Consider the following 22,176-nt stretch of genomic DNA (forward strand, 5'->3'; position numbering starts at 1 on the left):
GTCTGTCTGTCTGTCTCTCTGTCTGTCTCTCTCTCTCTCTGTCTCTCTCTGTCTATCTCTGTCTCTGTCTGTCTCTCTCTCTCTCTCTCTCTGCCTCTCTCTCTCTACGTCTGTCTGTCTGTCTCTGCCTCTCTCTGCCTCTCTCTGCCTCTCTCTCTCTGCCTCTCTCTCTCTCTGCCAATCTCTCTCTCTGCCTCTCTCTACCTCTCTCTCTCTGCCACTCTCTCTGCATGTCTGTCTGTCTGACTCTCTCTCTCTCTCTCTGACTCTCTCTGTCTCTCTCTCTCTCTCTCTCTCTGCCTCTCTCAGGGGCTTTATTGGCATGGGAAACATGTGTTAACATTGCCAAAGCAAGTGAGGTAGATAATATACAAAAGTGAAATAAACAATAAAAACAAATTGTAAACATTACACATCAAGAAGTTTCAAAACAATAAAGACATTCCAAATGTCATATTACGTATATTTACAGTGTTGTAGCAATTTACAAATGGTTAAGGGTACACAAGGGAAAATAAATAAGCATAAATATGGGTTGTATTTACAATGGTGTTTGTTCTTCACTGGTTTCCCTTTTCTTGTCGCAACAGGTCACAAATCTTGCTGCTGTGATGCACACTGTGGAATTTCACCCAGTAGATATGGGAGTTTATCAAAATTGGGTTTGTTTTCAAATTCTTTGTGGATCTGTGTAATCTGAGGGAAATATGTGTCTCTAATTTGGTCATACATTGGGCAGGAGGTTAGGAAGTGCAGCTCAGTTTCCACCTAATTTTGTGGGCAGTGTGCACATAGTCTGTCTTCTCTTGAGAGCCATGTCTGCCTATGGCGGCCTTTCTCAATAGCAAGGCTATGCTCACTGAGTCTGTACATAATCAAAGCTTTCCTTAAGTTTGGGTCAGTCACTGTGGTCAGGTATTCTACTACTGTGTACTCTCTGTTTAGGGCCAAATAGCATTCTAGTTTGCTCTGTTTTTTGTTGATTCTTTCCAATGTAAAAAAGTAAAAAGACGAGAACGGTCTCTACTTCAGAGGAAAGACAGGCTTTTACGAGAGGGTTCTGTTTGGAATGGAGACCTGATGCATTTTTGATGTTCTCCCAAAAGAATCAACAAAAAACAGAGCAAACTAGAATGCTATTTGGCCCTAAACAGAGAGTACACAGTAGTAATTATCTTTTTGTTTTCTCATGATTTGCTTGGGTCTAATTGTGTTGCTGTCCTGGGGCTCTGTGGGGTGTGTTTGTGAACAGAGTCCCACTACCAGCTTGCTTAGGGGACTCTTCTCCAGGTTCATTGGAAAGAATCAACAAAAAACAGAGCAAACTAGAATGCTATTTGGCCCTAAACAGAGAGTACACAGTAGTAATTATATTTTTGTTTTCTCATGATTTGCTTGGGTCTAATTGTGTTGCTGTCCTGGGGCTCTGTGGGGTGTGTTTGTGAACATAGTCCCACTACCAGCTTGCTTAGGGGACTCTTCTCCAGGTTCATCTCTCTGTAGGTGATAGCTTTGTTATGGAAGGTTTGGGAATCGCTTCCTTTTAGGTGGTTGTAGAATTTAACGTCTCTTTTCTGGATTTTGATCATTAGTGGGTATCGACCTAATTCTGGTCTGCATGCATAATTTGTACACTGGGGATATGTTTGCAGAATTCTGCATGCAGAGTCTCAATTTGGTGTTAGTCCCATTTTGTGAAATCTTGGTTGGTGAGCGGACCCCAGACCTCACAACCATAAAGGGCAATGGGTTCTATAACCTATTCAAGTATTTTTAGCCAGATCCTAATTGGTATGTTGAATTTTATGTTCCTTTTGATGACATAGAATGCCCTTCTTGCCTAGTCTCTCAAATCGTTCACAGCTTTGTGGAAGTTACCTGTGGCACTGATGTTTAGGCCAAGGTATGTATAGTTTTTTGTGTGCTCTAGGGCAATGTTGTCTAGATGGAATTTGTATTTGTGGTCCTGGCGACTGGACCTTTTTTGGAACACCATTATTTTGGTCTTACTGAGATTTACTGTCAGGGCCGAGGTCTGGCAGAATCTGTGCAGAATATCTAGGTGCTGCTGTAGGCCCTCCTTGGTTGGGGACAGAAGCACCAGATCATCAGCAAACAGTAGACATTTGACTTCAGATTCTAGTAGGGTGAGGCCGGGTGCTGCAGACTTCTCTAGTGCCCGCACCAATTCGTTGATATATATGTTGAAGAGGTTGGGGCTTAAACTGCATCCCTGTCTCACCCCACGGCCCTGTGGGAATAAAAGTGTGTGTTTTTTTGCCTATTTTAACTGCACACTTGTTGTTTGTGTACATGGATTTTATGATGTTGTCTGTTTTATGCCCAACACCACTTTCCATCAGTTTGTATAGCAGACCCTCATACCAAATTGAGTCAAAGGCTTTTTTGAAATCAACAAAGCATGAGAAGACTTTGCCTTTGTTTTGGTTTGTGTGGTTGTAAATTAGGGTGTGCAGGGTGAATACATGGTCTGTGGTATGGTAATTTGGTAAAAGGCCAATTTAACATTTGCTCAGTACATTGTTTTCATTGAGGAATTGTACGAGTCTGCTGTTAATGATAATGCAGCGGATTTTCCCACGGTTGTTGTTGACGCATATTCCACGGTAGTTACTGGGGTCAAATTTGTCTCCACTTTTGTGGATTGGGGTGATCAGATCTTGGTTCCAAATATTGGGGAAGATGCTAGAGCTAAGGATGATGTTAAAGAGTTTTAGTATAGCCAAATGGAATTTGTTGTCTGTATATTTGATAATTTCATTGAGGATACCGTCAACACCACATGGCTTTTTGGGTTGGAGGGTTTTTATTTTGTCCTGTAGCTCATTCAAGGTAATTGGAGAATCCAGTGGGTTCTGGTAGTCTTTAATAGTTGATTCTAAGATTTGTATTTGATCCTGTATATGTTTTTGCTCTTTGTTCTTTGTTATAGAGCCAAAAAGATTGGAGAAGTGGTTTACCATCTCCATTTTAGATAGATAATTCTTCGTGTTTTCCAATTCTCCCAGAAGTGGTTTGAGTCTATGGATTCTTCAATTACATTGAGCTGATTTCTGACGTGCTGTTCCTTCTTTTTCCGTAGTGTGTTTCTGTATTGTTTTAGTGATTCACCATAGTGAAGGCGTAGACTCAGGTTTTCCGGGTCTCTATGTTTTTGGTTGGACAGGTTTCTCAATTTCTTTCTTAGATTTTTGCATTCTTCATCAAACCATTTGTCATTGTTGTTAATTTTCTTCGGTTTTCTATTTGAGGTTTTTAGATTTGATATGGAAATTGAGAGGTCAAATATACTGTTAAGATTTTCTACTCTCTCTCTGTCTCTCTCTCTCTCTGCCTCTCTCTCTCTCTCTATAACTCATTGTATCCTGTGAGGTGAGTTTTTAAACCCCCCTCCAGAGACACAGACTGTCTGCCACCACCATGAATCACTTATGGGAATCTGTTATTCCCTTACTCTATTTTACTCCCTTTCTCTTCTATATTACCATTCTCTCTCTATGCCCCCTTTTCACTGTGTGTCTGGGTTTCTGTCTCTGCCTGTCAATCAGTTCCTTGTTTTGTCTTCCCCTCTCTGCATCTCTACCTATTATATCCTAAGAGAACCAGGTTTGGATTGAGAAGAGGCCCTAGGGAGTCTTTGCAGCAGAAACCACTGAGCTATAATTACTTGCGTTGAACTTTGCTTGAGTTCCCCCAAAACACATATTTTTTTCTGATCGGGAGAACATCAAAAATGCATCAGGTCTCCACTCCAAACAGAACCCTCTCCTAAAAGCCTGTCTTTCCTCTGAAGTAGAGACCGTTCTCGTCTTTTTACTTTGAAGCCTGTACATACCCTCCCAGGAACACACACATACCGGCATGTCTCTTTTCTTTGAAGTACAAAAATCCTTTACTCCATCATCATGGGACGAGAGGAAAAGGTAGGGGATCTGTATCTTTGTGTGTGTGTTTGCTTGTGTGTGTCTGTAAGCCAATATCTAGCACGTGTACTGACTGCAGAATAACCTCACAGAGTGAGGGAGAAGAGGAAAGCAAGAAGAAGAAGGGGAGAAGAGAGGAGAGGAGAAGGGAGGAGGGGAGAAGAGAGGAGAGGAGATGAGAAGAGAGGACAGGAGAAGAGAGGAGAAGAGAGGACAGGAGAAGAGAAGAGAAGAGAGGACAGGAGAAGAGAGGAGAGGAGAAGCGAAGAGAGGAGAAGAGAGGATAAGGGACGAGAGGAGAGGAGAGGAGTAGAGAGGATAAGAGAGGAGAGGAGAGAGGAAGAGAGAAGACGAGAGAGGAAGAGAGGAAGAGAGGAGAGAGGCAGTGGAGAGAGGCAGAGAGGAGAGGGGAAGAGTGGAGACAGGAAGAGAGAAGAGAGGAAGAGAGGAGAAGAGAGGAGAGGAGTAGAGGGGAAGAGAGAGAGGAGAGGGGAAGAGAAGTGAGGAGAGGGGAAGAAGACAGGAGAGGAGAGAAGAGGGGATAAGAGGAGAGGGGAGTGGAAGAGAGGGGAAGAGAGGATAAGGGATGAGAGGAGAGGAGTAGAGAGGATAAGAGAGGAGAGGAAAGAGGAAGAGAGAAGACAAGAGAGGAAGAGAGGAAGAGAGGAGAGAGGCAGCGGAGAGAGGCAGAGAGGAGAGAAGAGGGGATAAGAGGAGAGGGGAGTGGAAGAGAGGGGAAGAGAGGAGAGGGGAAGAGAGGAGAGGGGATTAGAGGAAAGAGGAAGGGAGAAGTAAAGAGAGGAGAGGGGAAGAGAGGAGAGGAGATGGGAAGAGAGGAGAGGGGAAGAGAGGAATGGAAAGAGGAAGAGAGGAAAGGAGAGGAGGAGAGGAGAGGAGAGGAGAAGAGAGGAGAGGAGATGGGAAGAGAGGAGAGGGAAAGAGAGGAATGGAAAGAGGAAGAGAGGAAAGGAGAGGAGGAGAGGAGGAGAGGAGGAGAGAGGAAAGGAGAGGAGGAGAGGAGAGGAGAAGAGAGGAGAGGAGAGAGGAGATGGGAAGAGAGGAGAGGGGAAGAGAGGAATGGAAAGAGGAAGAGAGGAAAGGAGAGGAGGAGAGGAGGAGAGGAGAGGAGGAGAGGAGAGGAGAGGAGAGGAGGAGAGGAGAGGAGAGGGAAGAGAGGAGGAGAGGAGAGGAGAGGAGGAGAGGAGAGGAGAGGAGGAGAGGAGAGAGAAGAGAGGAGGAGAGGAGAGGAGGAGAGTGAAGAGAGGAGGAGAGGAGAGGAGAGGAGGAGATAGAAGAGAAGAGTGTGTTCCTACCTGCCAGAATATGTTATCAATGGTGCTTCCAAGGAAACCTTCTCTGGTCTCAGACGACAGCAGTTTGGGTCCCAATATCGTCACAAACTCCTCAAAGTCAACCTGACCATCACCTAGACACACACACACACACACACACACACACACACACACACACACACACACACACACACACACACACACACACACACACACACACACACATTAGTGTGCTTGTCCCACATGAAGACTTGACCATATGGCCACATGACAATTAAGTGTTGAAAATTGAAGTGACATCTACTTTTTCTCTTTTGTATTGAAGATTTTCTCATGATCTGGTTAAGGATTAAGAGTTTATAGTTGTGTTGTTGGGGTTTGTGTGTTAAACAGAATAGTCTGGATTGATCCCCAGGCTGAGGCGCCAAAATCAATGGCATTTCCCACACACAATGTCATCGATTCACCTTTCAGAGAGCAACCCGTGTGTGTGCGTGTGTGCGTGTGTGCGCAGGCACCCGCAAAGCCATACCTTAAGCTTTGAGTCAAATCTATCAAGGAGAGCACATTGTGTGGTGTTGATTGGTTTACACAGAGAATCTGGTAATACTGGTGAATACAAACACATACACAGTGGACATACACTATGAACCCCCCCTCCCACACTGCTGAGACCAGGAGGTGTAACTGACTCATTAACCTTGGAAAAAAATCTATTTAGGAAATCAGATAATAAGACTCAGTGTGAGACCTACTCGAGCAACACCGCCCCTTTAAGATTCTGAGCGTGAGCCCCCTGATGGGAGAGCACAATATACAAGGAAATGCTCAAAGCTGCTAATGAGAACCTTGATGACCTTATACCTAGCCAGTGTGGATTCCGGTGGGGTGCCCCCACCCAGGCACTGGCAGTGCTGGCAACACTAACTGCAGTAACCCATGGGGATGGGGTCACACTCGGACAGTCAGAGACGGGGCATATTATTGTGGCCCTGGTGGCACAAAATCATTAAAGGTCTGACTGCACAGAGATGTTGGAGAAAATGGTCACAACACGATTTCCGGTTTCGGGTTGGAGCGGGGTGGATCTAATCTCCATCACCTAGGACTATAACTTTTTGATTAAATTTCATTTTAGTACAATTTGATTTGTCTAATCTTGCAATTTCTTCTTAGCAGCTACAACTGTCTTTGCATTCAAAATAATTGCAATTTCTTGAGTTGGGCTCTGGGATGTAACAACCGTTGATTATCTGACTTTCTGCCCAGCAGCTAGCTAAGGTGTTAGCACAGCAGCTGTAACGTCCACTAGTGTGTAGAAACTATTACACTCAACGTGATTAGTGTAGTGTTAGCTAGCTACATCTTGTCTTTGCTGATCGTATTTTGTAGAGACAATATACGATTAATCACAATAATTGCTTGACAAAAATGTAATGTAATGGCAATCCTGGTTAGAGGTAACAATCCTGGTTATAGGTAACAATCCTGGTTATAGGTAACAATCCTGGTTATTGGTAACAATCCTGGTTATAGGTAACAATCCTGGTTATAGGTAACAATCATGGTTATTGGTAACAATCCTGGTTATTGGTAACAATCCTGGTTAGAGGTAACAATCCTGGTTATAGGTAACAATCATGGTTATTGGTAACAATCCTGGTTATTGGTAACAATCCTGGTTAGATCTAAACAATCCTGGTAATGGGTAATTTTCCTGGTTAGAGGTAGCCAATCCTGGTAATTCTAACAATCCTGGTTAGAGTAACAATCCTGGTAATAGCCACAATCCTGGTTAGAGGTAACAATCTGGTAATAGGTAACAATCCTGGTTAGAGGTAACAATCCTGGTAATAGGGAACAATCCTGGTTAGAGCCAACAATCCTGGTAATCATTTAACAATCATTTTAGAGGTAATAATCCTGGTTATAGGTAACAATCCTGGATAAGTAATAGGTAACAATCCTGGTTATTGGTAACAATCCTGGTTATAGTAACAATCCTGGTTATAGGTAACAATCCTGGTTATAGGTAACAATCCTGGTAATAGGTAACAATCCTGGTTAGAGGTAACAATCCTGGTAATAGGTAACAATCCTGGTTATAGGTAACAATCATGGTTATAGGTAACAATCCTGGTTATAGGTAGTCCTCCTGGTTACTGACGGAAACATGGATCAACAATCCTGGTTATAGGTAACAATCCTGGTTATTGGTAACAATCCTGGTTATAGGTAACAATCCTGGTTCTGGTAACAATCCTGGTAATAGGTAACAATCATGGTTATAGGTCAATCCTGGTTTCTCCCCTAACAATCCTGTTAGAGGTAACAATCCATGCTGTAATAGGTAACAATCCTGGTTATAGGTTCCCTAACAATCCTGGTTATAGGTAACAATCCTGGTAATAGGTAACAATCCTGGTTATTGGTAACAATCCTGGTTATTGGTAACAATCCTGGTTATAGGTCAATCCTGGTTATAGGTAACAATCCTGGTTATAGGTAACAATCCTGACGCACAAGATTCACACTCTCCCCTCCTTTCCCTCCTCTCCTCTTTTGACCTCATCTTACTCAGATGCTGTAACAATCCTGGTAATAGGTAACCATCCTGGTTATAGGTACCAATCCTGGTTCCCTTGCTAACAATCATTAATAGGTAACAATCCTGGTTATCGCGCCGTCCCAACCATGGTTATCTCTCTCCCCCGTAACAATCCTGGTTAGAGGTAACAATCCTGGTTATAGGTAACAATCCTGGTTATAAGTAACAATCATGGTTATTGGTAACTCCATCCTTTGACTAACAATCCTGGTTATAGGTAACAATCCTGGTTAGAGGTAACAATCATGGTTATTGGTAACAATGCTGGTTAGAGGTAACAATCCTGGTTATAGGAACAATCCTGGTTATCCTTAACAATCCTGGTTATAGGTAACAATCCTGGTAATAGGTAACAATCCTGGTTATAGGTAACAATCCTGGTTAGAGGTAACAATCCTGGTTAGAGGTAACAATCCTGGTTAGAGGTAACAATCCTGGTTATTGGTAACAATCCTGGTAATAGGTAACAATCCTGGTTCAATCCTGGTTATTCTCCAACCTATCTCCTGATTCCTCCTCCCCCCTCCCCCCTCCTCCCTCTCTGCAGACCGTCAGCCATAGGGAACAATCCTGGTTATAGGTAACAATCCTGGTTATAGGTAACAATCCTGGTTATAGGTAACAATCCTGGTAATAGGTAACAATCCTGGTTATAAGTAACAATCATGGTTATAGGTAACAATCCTGGTTATAGGTAACAATCCTGGTTATAAGTAACAATCATGGTTATTGGTAACAATCCTGGTTATAGGTAACAATCCTGGTTATAGGTAAAATCCTGGTTATTCCCAATCCTGTAATACAGACCAACAATCCTGGTTATAGGGAACAATTTCCTGGTTATAAAACAATCCTGGTTAGAGGTAACCCGCTCCTGGTTATAGGTAACAATCCTGGTTAGAGGTCATTCAATCCTGGTTATAGGTAACAATCCTGGTTATAGGTAACAATCCTGGTTAGAGGTAACAATCCTGGTTATAGGAACAATCCTGGTTCCAGGTAACAATCCTGGTTATAGGTAACAATCCTGGTTATAGGTAACAATCCTGGTTAGAGGTCTCCTGCGTAACCTATCCCTCTGACTCTCCCTCTCTTCTCCAGACCATTTCCGGAGACCTTCAATCCTGGTTATAGGTAACAATCCTGGTTATTGGTAACAATCCTGGTTATAGGTAACAATCCTGGTAATAGGTAACAATCCTGGTTATAGGTAACAATCCTGGTTAGAGGTAACAATCCTGGTTATAGGTAACAATCCTGGTTATTGGTAACAATCCTGGTAATAGGTAACAATCCTGGTTATAGGTAACAATCCTGGTTAGAGGTAACAATCCTGGTTATAGGGAACAATCCTGGTTATTGGTAACAATCCTGGTTATAGGGAACAATCCTGGTTATTGGTAACAATCCTGGTTATAGGTAACAATCCTGGTTATTGGTAACAATCCTGGTTATTGGTAACAATCCTGGTTATAGGTAACAATCCTGGTTATAGGTAACAATCCTGGTTATAGGGAACAATCCTGGTTATAGGTAACAATCCTGGTAATAGGTAACAATCCTGGTTAGAGGTAACAATCCTGGTAATAGGTAACAATCCTGGTTAGAGGGAACAATCCTGGTTAGAGGTAACAATCCTGGTTATAGGTAACAATCCTGGTAATAGGGAACAATCCTGGTTATAGGTAACAATCCTGGTAATAGGTAACAATCCTGGTTAGAGGTAACAATCATGGTTATAGGTAACAATCCTGGTAATAGGTAACAATCCTGGTAATAGGTAACAATCCTGGTAATAGGTAACAATCCTGGTAATAGGTAACAATCCTGGTTATTGGTAACAATCCTGGTTATTGGTAACAATCCTGGTTATAGGTAACAATCCTGGTAATAGGTAACAATCCTGGTAATAGGTAACAATCCTGGTAATAGGTAACAATCCTGGTTATTGGTAACAATCCTGGTTATTGGTAACAATCCTGGTTATAGGTAACAATCCTGGTTATTGGTAACAATCCTGGTAATAGGTAACAATCATGGTTATAGGTAACAATCCTGGTTATAGGTAACAATCCTGGTTATAGGTAACAATCCTGGTTATTGGTAACAATCCTGGTTATAGGTAACAATCCTGGTTAGAGGTAACAATCATGGTTATAGGTAACAATCCTGGTTAGAGGTAACAATCCTGGTTATAGGTAACAATCCTGGTTATTGGTAACAATCCTGGTTATTGGTAACAATCCTGGTTATTGGTAACAATCCTGGTTATAGGTAACAATCCTGGTTATTGGTAACAATCCTGGTTATAGGTAACAATCCTGGTTATTGGTAACAATCCTGGTTAGAGGTAACAATCCTGGTTATAGGTAACAATCCTGGTTATAGGTAACAATCCTGGTTATTGGTAACAATCCTGGTTATTGGTAACAATCCTGGTTAGAGGTAACAATCCTGGTTAGAGGTAACAATCCTGGTAATAGGGAACAATCCTGGTAATAGGTAACAATCCTGGTTATAGGTAACAATCATGGTTATAGGTAACAATCCTGGTTATAGGTAACAATCCTGGTTATAGGTAACAATCCTGGTTATAGGTAACAATCCTGGTTAGAGGTAACAATCCTGGTTATAGGTAACAATCCTGGTTATTGGTAACAATCCTGGTTATTGGTAACAATCCTGGTTAGAGGTAACAATCCTGGTTAGAGGTAACAATCCTGGTAATAGGGAACAATCCTGGTAATAGGTAACAATCCTGGTTATAGGTAACAATCCTGGTTATAGGTAACAATCCTGGTTATAGGTAACAATCCTGGTTATAGGTAACAATCCTGGTTATAGGTAACAATCCTGGTTAGAGGTAACAATCCTGGTTATAGGTAATAATCCTGGTTATAGGTAACAATCCTGGTTATAGGTAACAATCCTGGTTATAGGTAACAATCCTGGTTAGAGGTAACAATCCTGGTTAGAGGTAACAATCCTGGTTATAGGTAACAATCCTGGTTAGAGGTAACAATCCTGGTTATAGGTAACAATCCTGGTTATAGGGAACAATCCTGGTAATAGGGAACAATCCTGGTTAGAGGTAACAATCCTGGTTATAGGTAACAATCCTGGTAATAGGGAACAATCCTGGTAATAGGGAACAATCCTGGTTATAGGTAACAATCCTGGTTAGAGGTAACAATCCTGGTTATTGGTAACAATCCTGGTTAGAGGTAACAATCCTGGTTATAGGTAACAATCCTAGTTATGGGTAACAATCCTTTTCATGAACTGTCAACATTATTACGCATATTAATTGTTAATGATGGAGATTAAGATACGTGAGATTTTTGCTAAAAATATAAAGCAAATTGAGGTGAGAGTATTGGAGATGTTTTTGGCGGTTGATCTGCTTCTGTTCAGTCGGTGTGCTCTTTTCGAAGGATGGGTCCCGGTCTTTCTCCGGGGGGCCTAGGGATCCTGGGTGACGGGTGTGGTCTGCCGGTTGTCGACGACAACCCAACTAGGAATGGGGGAGGGGCTTTAGCGGGTGGAATAGTGGGGACCAATTGGAGGGTTACTTAGTAGCAATGCAAATATCATGGTAGAGTTACATGGACACTCAATCACTACGGTACTTTTTTAATGGAACGTTTACAAACATATATTATGATAGATTTCAAAGTTGTATCTCATTATGGTAAATGGTGATATAACTATAGCCAGTTATAATTGTTATAATTATCTCTAAAACAAAAGCAATTTAGATCAAAAGAGTCCATATTAACAAAGGAAATTGAAGGACTAACAATACAGTTAGATAGCTATAAAAACGGTACCATAAAGGCACAGAATAAGTTAGAGGAAAAACAAAAAGAAAAGGAGGAAATTCTTCAAGAAAGATCCAGTGTAATATATTATAAAAAATAAAGCAAACTGGATGGAATATGGTGAAAAGTTCACCAAATTATTTTTTAATCTTCAACGTTGAAATGCTACCAAAAATAATTTACGGAAACTTGTTACAAATGATGGAGACACATGTGATTCACCAAATTATATTTTAAAAGAGAAAGCAAAGTACTTGAAGCATATGTTTTCGTTTCAGTCTCCATCTTCACTAACCGAAGCTAATTGTATGGATTTTTTTCTATTAATATTGTCACACCCTGACCATAGTTTGCTTTGTATGTTTCTATGTTTTGTTTGGTCAGGGTGTGATATGAGTGGGCATTCTATGTTTCATGTCTAGTTTGTCTAGTTCTATGTTTGGCCTGATATGGTTCTCAATCAGAGGCAGGTGTGAGTCATTGTCTCTGATTGGGAACCATATTTAGGTAGCCTGTTTGGTGTTGGGTTTTGTGGGTGATTGTCCTGGTTCCTGTCTCTGTGTTACTTTGCACCAGTATAGGCTGTTTCGGTTTTCACGTTACATTTATTGTTTTTGTATTGATTCATGTTTCATTTGTTTTATTAAACACGAATCTCAATAGCCATGCCACATTTTGGTCTGACTCTCCTTCACACCAAGAAAGCCGTTACAAATATAAAATGAACATCTGTACAGAAAGACTCATGTGAAGCCAAATTACATAGGAGGAACTTCTTGATGCAATTAAAGCCTTTAAGTCCGTGAGAACTCCAGGGTTGGATGGCATACCAGTTAAGGTATACCAAACTTTTTATATATACTCAGAGGACCATTATTAGCATGTTTTAAACACTCCTATGTAAATGGTAGATAATCAGACACTCAACAAGAAGGTATGAATTCATTATTACTGAAACAGGATACAAGTGGGAAATAAAAAGATCCAGTCCATTTAAAAAGTCGGAGGCCCCTTACACTTCAGTGTCGTGATGCAAAAATTCTAGCAAAATGTATAGCGCGTAGAATTAAAAAGGTATTGTCGGACATTATTCATTCTAATCAGACAGGCTTTTTTACATGGACGATACATTGGAGATAATATAAGGTAAGTACTGGAAACAATAGAACACTGAAAAATCTGGGAAACCAGGCCTGGTATTCATAGCTGACATTGAAAAGGCTTTTGATAAATTACGACTGGAGTTAATATATAAATACCTGGAACATTTCAATTTTGGAGAATCTCTTATGAAATGGGTTAAAATCATGTATAGTATCCCTAGGTGTACAGTAGTAAATAATGGCTACTTCTCAGAAAGTTTTAAACTGTCAAGAGGAGTAAACAAGGTTGTCCACTATCTGCATATCTATTTTTTATGGCCATTGAAATGTTAGCTATTAAAATCATATCCAGCAATAATATCAAAGGAATCCCGGGCTTTAAAAAAGGTGCCATTGTATGCTTTCTTTTAAATCCACAACTTGGATACTTTTTCTAACCTTTTTGGATTACAACCAAATTATGATACAGTGGCTTGCGAAAGTATTCATCCCCCTTGGCATTTTTCCTATTTTGTTGCCTTACAACCTGGAATTAAAATAGATTTTTTTGAGGGTTTGTATCATTTCATTTAAACAACATGTCTACCACTTGGAAGATTCAAAATATGTTTTCTTGTGAAACAAACAAGAAATATAACAAAGAAACAGAAAACTTGAGCGTGCATCACTATTCACCCCAAAAAAGGCAATACTTTGTAGAGCCACCTTTTGCAGCCATTACAGCTGCAAGTCTCTTGGGGTATGTCTCTCTAAGCTCGGCACATCTAGCCACTGGTATTTTTGCCCATTCTTCAAGGATAAACTGTTCCAGCTCCTTCAAGTTGGATGGGTTCTGCTGGTGTACAGCAATTTTTAAGTCATACCACAGATTCTCAACTGGATTGGTGATGAGAGGTGTTGGGTTTGCGCCAGATATAGCGTTTCCCTTGATGGCCAAAAAAAACAATTTTAGTCTCATCTGACCAGAGTACCTTCTTCCATCCTTCCACGTGTTTGGGGAGTCTCCCACATGTCTTTTGGTGAACACCAAATGTGTTTGCCTATTTCTTTCTTTAAGCAATGGCTTTTTTCTGGCCACTCTTCTGTAACGCCCAGCTCTGTGGAGTGTACGGCTTAAAGTGGTCCTATGGACAGATACTCCAATCTCCACTGTGGAGCTTTGCAGCGTCTCTGATTAATGCCCTCCTTGCCTGGTCCTTGAGTTTTGGTGGGCGGCCCTCTCTTGGCAGGTTTGTTGTGGTGCCATATTCTTTCCATTTTTTAATAACGGATTTAATGGTGCTCCGTGGGATGTTCAAAGTTTCATTTATTTTTTTATAACACAACCCCAATCTCTACTTCTCCACAACTTTGTCCCTGACCTGTTTGGAGAGCTCCTTGGTCTTCATAGTCCTGCTTGCTTGGTGTTGCCCCTTGTTTAGTTGTGTTGCAGACTCTGGGGCCAATCAGAACAGGTCTGAGATACACTGAGATCATGTGACACTTAGATTGCACACAGGTGGACTTCATTTAACTAATTATGTGACTTCTGATATGGCTACCCACCACTGCGACCTGTATGCTCTCGTTGGCTGGCCCTCACTACATACCAGTCGCCAAACCCACTCGCCCCAGGTAATCCTTTACCTTTGCAAGGTAAAGCCCCCCCTTGTCTCAGCTCACTGGTCACCATAGCAACACCCACCCGTAGCACGCGCTCCAGCCGGTATATTTCACTGGTCATCCCCAAAGACAACACTTACTTTGGCCGCCTTTCCTTCCAGTTCTCTGCTGCCAATGACTGGAACGATTTGCAAAAATCTCTGAAGCTGGAGACTTATCTCCCTCTCTAACTTTAAGCATCAGCTGTAAGAGCAGCTTACCGATCACTGTACCTGTACACAGCCAATCTGTAAATAGCACACCCGACTACCTCATCCCCATATTATTATTTACCCTCTTGCTCTTTTGCACACCAGTATCTCTACTTGCACATCTATCACTCCAGTGTTAATGCTAAATTGTAATTATTTTCACCTCTATGGCCTATTTATTGCCTCCCTACTCTTCTACATTTGCACACACTGTACATAGATTTTTCTATTTTTCTTTTCTTTTGTGTTATTGACTGTACATTTGTTTATGTGTAACTGTGTGTTGTTTTTGTTGCACTGCTTTGCTTTATCTTGGCCAGGTCACTTAGAAATGTCCTTGTTTTTGTAAATGACTATCTATAGTGGAATATCTACGTAGGCGTACAGCGAACCATTATCAGCAACCATCACTCCTGTGTTCCAATGGCACGTTGTGTTAGCTAATCCAAGTTTATAATTTTAAAAGGCTAATTGATCATTAGAAACACCTTTTGCAATTATGTTAGCACAGCTGAAGCTGTTGTTCTGATTAAAGAAGCAATAAAACTGGCCTTCTTTAGGCTAGTTGAGATTTTGGAGCATCAGCATTTGTGGGTTCGATTACGGGCTCAGAATGGCCAGAAACAAAGAACTTTCTTCTGAAACTCGTCAGTCTATTCTTGTTCTGAGAAATGAAGGCTATTCCATGCGAGAAATTGCCAAGAAATCAAGCTGTGTACTACTCCCTTAACAGAACAGCACAAACTGGCTCTAACCAGAACAGAAAGAGGAGTTGGAGGCACCGGTGCACAACTGAGCAAGAGGACAAGTACATTAGATTATCTAGTCTGAGAAACAGACGCCTCACAAGTCCTCAACTGGCAGCTTCATTAAATAGTACCCGCAAAACACCAGTCTCAATGTCAACAGTGAAGAGGCGAGTCCGGGATGCTGGCCTCTGTCCAGTGTCTGTGTTCTTTTGCCCATCTTAATCTTTTCTTTTACAGTTTTTTCCAACTGCTTACACACAAAATCTTTTCATGTCACACGATTTTTGAAACCTCTCACTCAAAGTGCAAAACTACACACCAAATATCCAAAACCATAAGCTATTTCTCAGCCTTTGACTCAGTTGTCAATTGCATAAAACATTTTTTTCAAAACACTACTTTCAAAACACTACACACAATTCTCTACCTAAAACACAAAAATCTAACAGGAAGTGACTTGCTTTCCTTTTCCAAACACAGCCAATACAAAAATGATACACTTATTCACCAGTTCAGACAAGCTCCTCACATGTGCAAACACGAATAGCTTAACTGATCACTAACCAATCACTGCTTTACTGTAGTATAGGCCTATAAATGGGTCAAAGGTCAGATTACCTGTTTTGAACAATGGATGCCAACAATGGACAGAAAGCAAGAGGAGTAGGAGGAAGAGGAAAAGGAAGAAGAGGATGAGGGCAAAGAAGAGAAGGAAGGAGGGCCATCTCTGATGAGATTAGGGCAACACTTGTTGATCATGTGATCAACCACAGTTTGACCATGAGAGAGGCTGGACTAAGAGTCCAGCCCAATTTGAGTCGATTTACAGTGGCGTCCATAATTCGAACCTTCAGAAATGACAACAGGTATGCAACTTTCTCATGACTATTTTAGCATTAGAGTAATATACTGTAAAATACGTATGACTGCATAGTATTGCATAAACAAACTCTAAGCCATCCATTTACTGCACTGCATTGAATGAATGAGGTTGGTCATCATGCTGTACTACATTTTTTGTACATTGTTTACAATTCCTATGCTGAACACATACTGTGTTTGAATTCTGTACAGAGTGGAAAGGCAAAGACATCATGGAGGACGAGGACGCTTGTTTACAGATGAACAAGAGACTGCAATTATAAATATGGTTTTGGCCAACAATGCAATTAGGATTCGAGAGATAAGAGAGCATATCTTGAATAATGACACCATATTTAACAACATCAATGCTGTAAGCCTGTCGACCATACAACGCATCCTCCAACGGCACCGAGTGACGATGAAACAACTTTACAAGGTGCCATTTGAGAGAAACTCTGACAGAGTATGCGACATGACTTTGTAGAGGTATGTATGCAACACTACTTCCAGTACTTCAGACCGACCATATTTACTCATCTGTATATCCTTTTGTCTGTTACAGAGAGTATTGGAGCTGAATGCCCATGTAATTCGCCATTCATTTATTTATGTGGATGAGGTTGGCTTCAGGTTGGCTTCCGTACAACACCGGCCATATGCTCACTTTTCTGGAGGCAATTTACACAATGCTTGTCCCTGGTCCAGATCAGGAGCCTGCTAGATTTGTGGTTTTATGGGACAATGTTAGTTTTCACCGGGCTGTTCTGGTCCAAAACTGGTTTGCCACCCATCCACAATTTGAAGTTTTGTACCTACCCCCATATTCACCTTTTTTAAATCCCATAGAGGAATTCTTCTCAGCCTGGCACAGGAAAGTGTATGATCGCCAACCCTATGCCCGCATGCCGCTTCTCCAGGCAATGGAGGACACATGTGGGGACATAGAGGTTGCCTCTCTCCAAGGTTGGATACACCATGCTAGGAGATACTTCCCTCCATGTGGGGACATAGAGGTTGCCTCTCTCCAAGGTTGGATACACCATGCTAGAAGATACTTCCCTCCATGTGGGTACATAGAGGTGGCCTCTTTCCAAGGTTGGATACACCATGGAGATACTTCCCTCCATGTGGGGGCATAGAGGTTGCCTCTCCCCAAGGTTGGATACTCCATGCTAGGAGATACTTCCCTCCATGTGGGGACATAGAGGTTGTCTCTGTCCAAGGTTGGATACACCATGCTAGGAGATACTTCCCTCCATGTGGGGACATAGAGGTTCTCTGTCCAAGGTTGGATACTCCATGCTAGGAGATACTTCCCTTCATGTGGGGACATAGAGGTTGCCTCTGTCCAAGGTTGGATACACCATGCTAGTAGATACTTCCCTCCATGTTGGGACATAGAGGTTGTCTCTGTCCAAGGTTGGATACACCATGCTAGGAGATACTTCCCTCCATGTGGGGACATAGAGGTTCTCTGTCCAAGGTTGGATACTCCATGCTAGGAGATACTTCCCTTCATGTGGGGACATAGAGGTTGCCTCTGTCCAAGGTTGGATACACCATGCTAGGAGATACTTCCCTCCATGTGGGGACATAGAGGTTGCCTCTCTCCAAGGTTGGATACGCCATGCTAGGAGATACTTCCCTCCATGTTTGGCAAGAGAAAACGTATCTTGTGATGTGGATGAAGTATTGTGGCCAGACCCAGGCCCGAGAAGAGATGAAGTGTAGCTTAGCACTGGTGACTGCCCCCCCACTACCAATTCCTGGACTGCCCCCCCGGGACCCTACACACACAATTGTGTTCTTTACTGCCACGAATCCCGCCGAAGATGGTGCCTCTTCCTGTTCGGGCGGCGCTTGGCGGTCGTCGTCGCCGGCCTACTAGCTGCCACCGATCCCCTTTTCTGTTTCATTTAGTTGTGTCTGATTAGCTGCACCTGTTTCGTGTTTAGGGTTGGTTGTGGGCCATTTAAACCCAGCAGGCCCGCCGGCCTGTGCGGGCTTGTTTTTCTGGTTATGGTGTGTGATTATTTTGGGGTATTTATTTTTCCGGTCAGTTCCGTCCTGTTGTTTGGACTGGGTCTTTACGCGCCCTTATGTTTGTGGCGTGACCGTCTCTCTGGATTTTTGCAAAATTAAAAATCCACATCTTGTGAACTACCCTGCTCTCTGCGCCTGACTTCTCCACCCACTACTCATAGAAGCTGTGACATTTACTGTCTTCTAAAGAATATACTTTTGGTTTACATATGTACTGTATACAACAGTAATGTTTGGCCTAATAAATATGTTCTGTTTCTACATTGCTTGGTGTTTACAGTGTACTTGTTACCCCTCTCAGCAGATGACTTTCACTGTAGAACATTGTATTGAAATGTAGATATAAGCCTATGAAAGACCAAAGAGCTTTAGTTTTAGAACAACAGTGTTTACATGGTATATCCAAAAATGTACTATTATGAAAGCAGTGTTTGCCATTTGATGCAAATGCTTCATTCTGACATGTGTTTATGGCATTTTGAATGCAGTGTTACATTTTGAAAGAGATGTGAGGCATTTTGCGTTTTGTGTGTGCAGTTTTAGGAATTGTGTGTAGAGTTTTGAAAAAAGGAGACAGTTTTGAAAACGTGTGTAAGCAGTTGGAAAAAACTGTAATTGGCCTGTCTGAGATATGGTTTTTCTTTGCAACTCTGCCAAGAAAGACCAGCATCCCGGAGTCGCCTCTTCACTGTTGACATTGAGACTGGTGTTTTGCGGGTACTATTTAATGAAGCTGTCAGTTGAGGACTTGTGAGGCATCTGTTTAGACTAGACACTCTAATGCACTTATCCTCTTGCTCAGTTGTGAATATATTTTTCTCCTAAAAGATATATGGGGGATTGGAAATGATGCAGACAATTACATTGATGGAAGATACAATCTTTCTGCAATATTAAAGCTGATCTACCCCCTATAAAAATAAATAATTAAAGACTCAATGTGTGTCTGTCTCTGTTTCTGTGTTTATGATAAGCCTTTTGAGTGTGTGTGTGTGTGTGTGCATGATAAGTGTGTGTGTCTCTGTGTTCCTCTGTATGTGCCTCACCATCCATGTCTAGTCTCTGCATGATGATGGCCAGCTCCACCTCACTGGGCATGTACCCCAGGGATCTCATAGCCATGCCCAGCTCCTGCTTAGAGATGAACCCGTTCCCATCCCGGTCCAGCACCCGGAACGCCTCCCGGATCTCTGCACAGGGACACAGACGTGAACATAAGGCATTAATTCAGGCATGGACACAGGCATGGACACAGGCATGGACACAGGCATTAACTCAGGTGTGAACACAGGCGTGAACACAGGCATGGACACATGCAAATATACACGCATGAATGTGCACACAGACAGACAGACAAACAACCTTTCCCTCCCTTTTGTTCCATGCTGGCTGAAGACCTAGATAGGCCGTAACTAGCTAACACCCGACACAGATGAAAAGGGAAACATATTTAAGTATCTTTGCCATAGATGAATAGTGTAAACTTGAATTATATTTGCTGACAGCTTACAGCCAAATTTTGGCACCAGTAGACTAGCTATCTATCTATATAAACCAAGCCCTTCTGCAAAAACACGCCTTCTCCGATGTTGGTTACAAGGCAGTGTGTAACGGTTCTCTTCTTCCTCTGAAGAAGAGGTGTAGCAGGGATCGGACCAAGTTGCAGCGTACTTATAATTCATGGTTCTTTTAATAACGAAACTATACATGAAATAGACTATAAAACAAGAAACATGAAAACCCGAAACAGTCCTGTGTGGTACAAACACTGACACAGGAGACACCACCCACAAAACAGGCTACCTAAATATGGTTCCCAATCAGAGACAATGACTAACACCTGCCTCTGATTGAGAACCATATCAGGCCAAACATAGAAATAGACAAACCAGACACACAACATAGAATGCCCACCCAGCTCACGTCCTGACCAGCACTAAAACAAGAAAAACACACAAGAACGATGGTCAGAACGTGACAGTACCCCCCCCAAGGTGCGGACTCCGACCGCACAACCTAAACCTATAGGGGAGGGTCTGGGTGGGCATCTGTCCGCGGTGGCGGCTCTGGCACTGGACGTGGACCCCACTCCATAGTTGTCTTAGTCCACCTCCTTAGCGTCCCTTGAGTGGCGACCCTCGCCGCTGACCTTGGCCTAGGAACCCTAACAACGGGAGGAAGCTCAGGCAGGTTGATTGCTCTGGCAGATCCTGGCTGACTGGCGGCACTGGCGGCTCCTGGATAACTGGCGGATCTGACGGATCCTGACTGACTGGCGGCACTGGCGGCTCCTGGCTGACTGGCGGCACTGGCGGCTCCTGGCTGACTGGCGGCACTGGCGGCTCCAGGCTGACTGGCGGCTCCTTGCAGACTGGCGGAACTGGCGGCTCCTTGCAGACTGGCGGCACTGGCGGCGCTAGGCAGACTGGCGGCACTGGCGGCGCTGGGCAGACAGGTGGCTCAGGCGGCGCTGGGCAGACTGGCGACTCTGATGGCGCTGGGCAGACGGGTAGCTCAGGCGGTGCTGGGCAGACTGGCGACTCTGGAATGAGGGGCGGGAACTCAACGGCTTTCTCAACGGCAGCGCTGGACTGAGGAGCTCTGGCGCCTCTGGAATGAGGGGCGGGAACTCAACGGCTTTCTCAACGACTGGCCATGCCTTCCGCCTGGCTACTCCAACCTCAGCCAACAGCTCCGCCCCCACCGCAGCTTCTCGCCCAAGCACCTCCAGGTTCTCCTTTACCCAAATCCAGATAGCAGATGTTCTGAAAGAGCTGCAAAACCTGGACCCGTACAAATCAGCTGGGCTTGACAATCTGGACCCTCTATTTCTGAAACTATCCGCCGCCATTGTCGCAACCCCTATTACCAGCCTGTTCAACCTCTCTTTCATATCGTCTGAGATCCCCAAGGATTGGAAAGCTGCCGCAGTCATCCCCCTCTTCAAAGGGGGAGACACCCTGGACCCAAACTGTTACAGACCTACAGTGCCTTGCGAAAGTATTCGGCCCCCTTGAACTTTGCGACCTTTTGCCACATTTCAGGCTTCAAACATAAAGATATAAAACTGTATTTTTTGGTGAAGAATCAACAACAAGTGGGACACAATCATGAAGTGGAACGACATTTATTGGATATTTAAAACTTTTTTAACAAATCAAAAACAGAAAAATTGGGCGTGCAAAATTATTCAACCCCTTTACTTTCAGTGCAGCAAACTCTCTCCAGAAGTTCAGTGAGGATCTCTGAATGATCCAATGTTGACCTAAATGACTAATGATGATAAATACAATCCACCTGTGTGTAATCAAGTCTCCGTATAAATGCACCTGCACTGTGATAGTCTCAGAGGTCCGTTAAAAGCGCAGAGAGCATCATGAAGAACAAGGAACACGCCAGGCAGGTCCGAGATACTGTTGTGAAGAAGTTTAAAGCCGGATTTGGATACAAAAAGATTTCCCAAGCTTTAAACATCCCAAGGAGCACTGTGCAAGCGATAATATTGAAATGGAAGGAGTATCAGACCACTGCAAATCTACCAAGACCTGGCCGTCCCTCTAAACTTTCAGCTCATACAAGGAGAAGACTGATCAGAGATGCAGCCAAGAGGCCCATGATCACTCTTGATGAACTGCAGAGATCTACAGCTGAGGTGGGAGACTCTGTCCATAGGACAACAATCAGTCGTATATTGCACAAATCTGGCCTTTATGGAAGAGTGGCAAGAAGAAAGCCATTTCTTAAAGATATCCATAAAAAGTGTTGTATAAAGTTTGCCACAAGCCACCTGGGAGACACACCAAACATGTGGAAGAAGGTGCTCTGGTCAGATGAAACCAAAATTGAACTTTTTGGCAACAATGCAAAACGTTATGTTTGGCGTAAAAGCAACACAGCTC

General features: G+C 42.8%; 1 protein-coding gene across 1 annotated transcript in view; it reads right to left on the minus strand.

Annotated features, from left to right (window-relative positions):
• LOC135543854 (calcium-binding protein 8-like) overlaps positions 1-22,176 on the minus strand; it is a 73,707-nt gene that overhangs the window by 20,856 nt on the left and 30,675 nt on the right. The window contains exons 3-4 of the mRNA XM_064971177.1: positions 19,324-19,467; positions 5,258-5,370 (exon numbers count right to left, since the gene is read on the minus strand). Coding sequence (XP_064827249.1) covers positions 5,258-5,370; positions 19,324-19,467 — 257 coding nt within the window. The remainder of the gene's footprint in view (positions 1-5,257; positions 5,371-19,323; positions 19,468-22,176) is intronic.

This window comes from Oncorhynchus masou, chromosome 8, assembly GCF_036934945.1.
Source record: "Oncorhynchus masou masou isolate Uvic2021 chromosome 8, UVic_Omas_1.1, whole genome shotgun sequence".
NCBI lineage: Eukaryota > Metazoa > Chordata > Actinopteri > Salmoniformes > Salmonidae > Oncorhynchus > Oncorhynchus masou.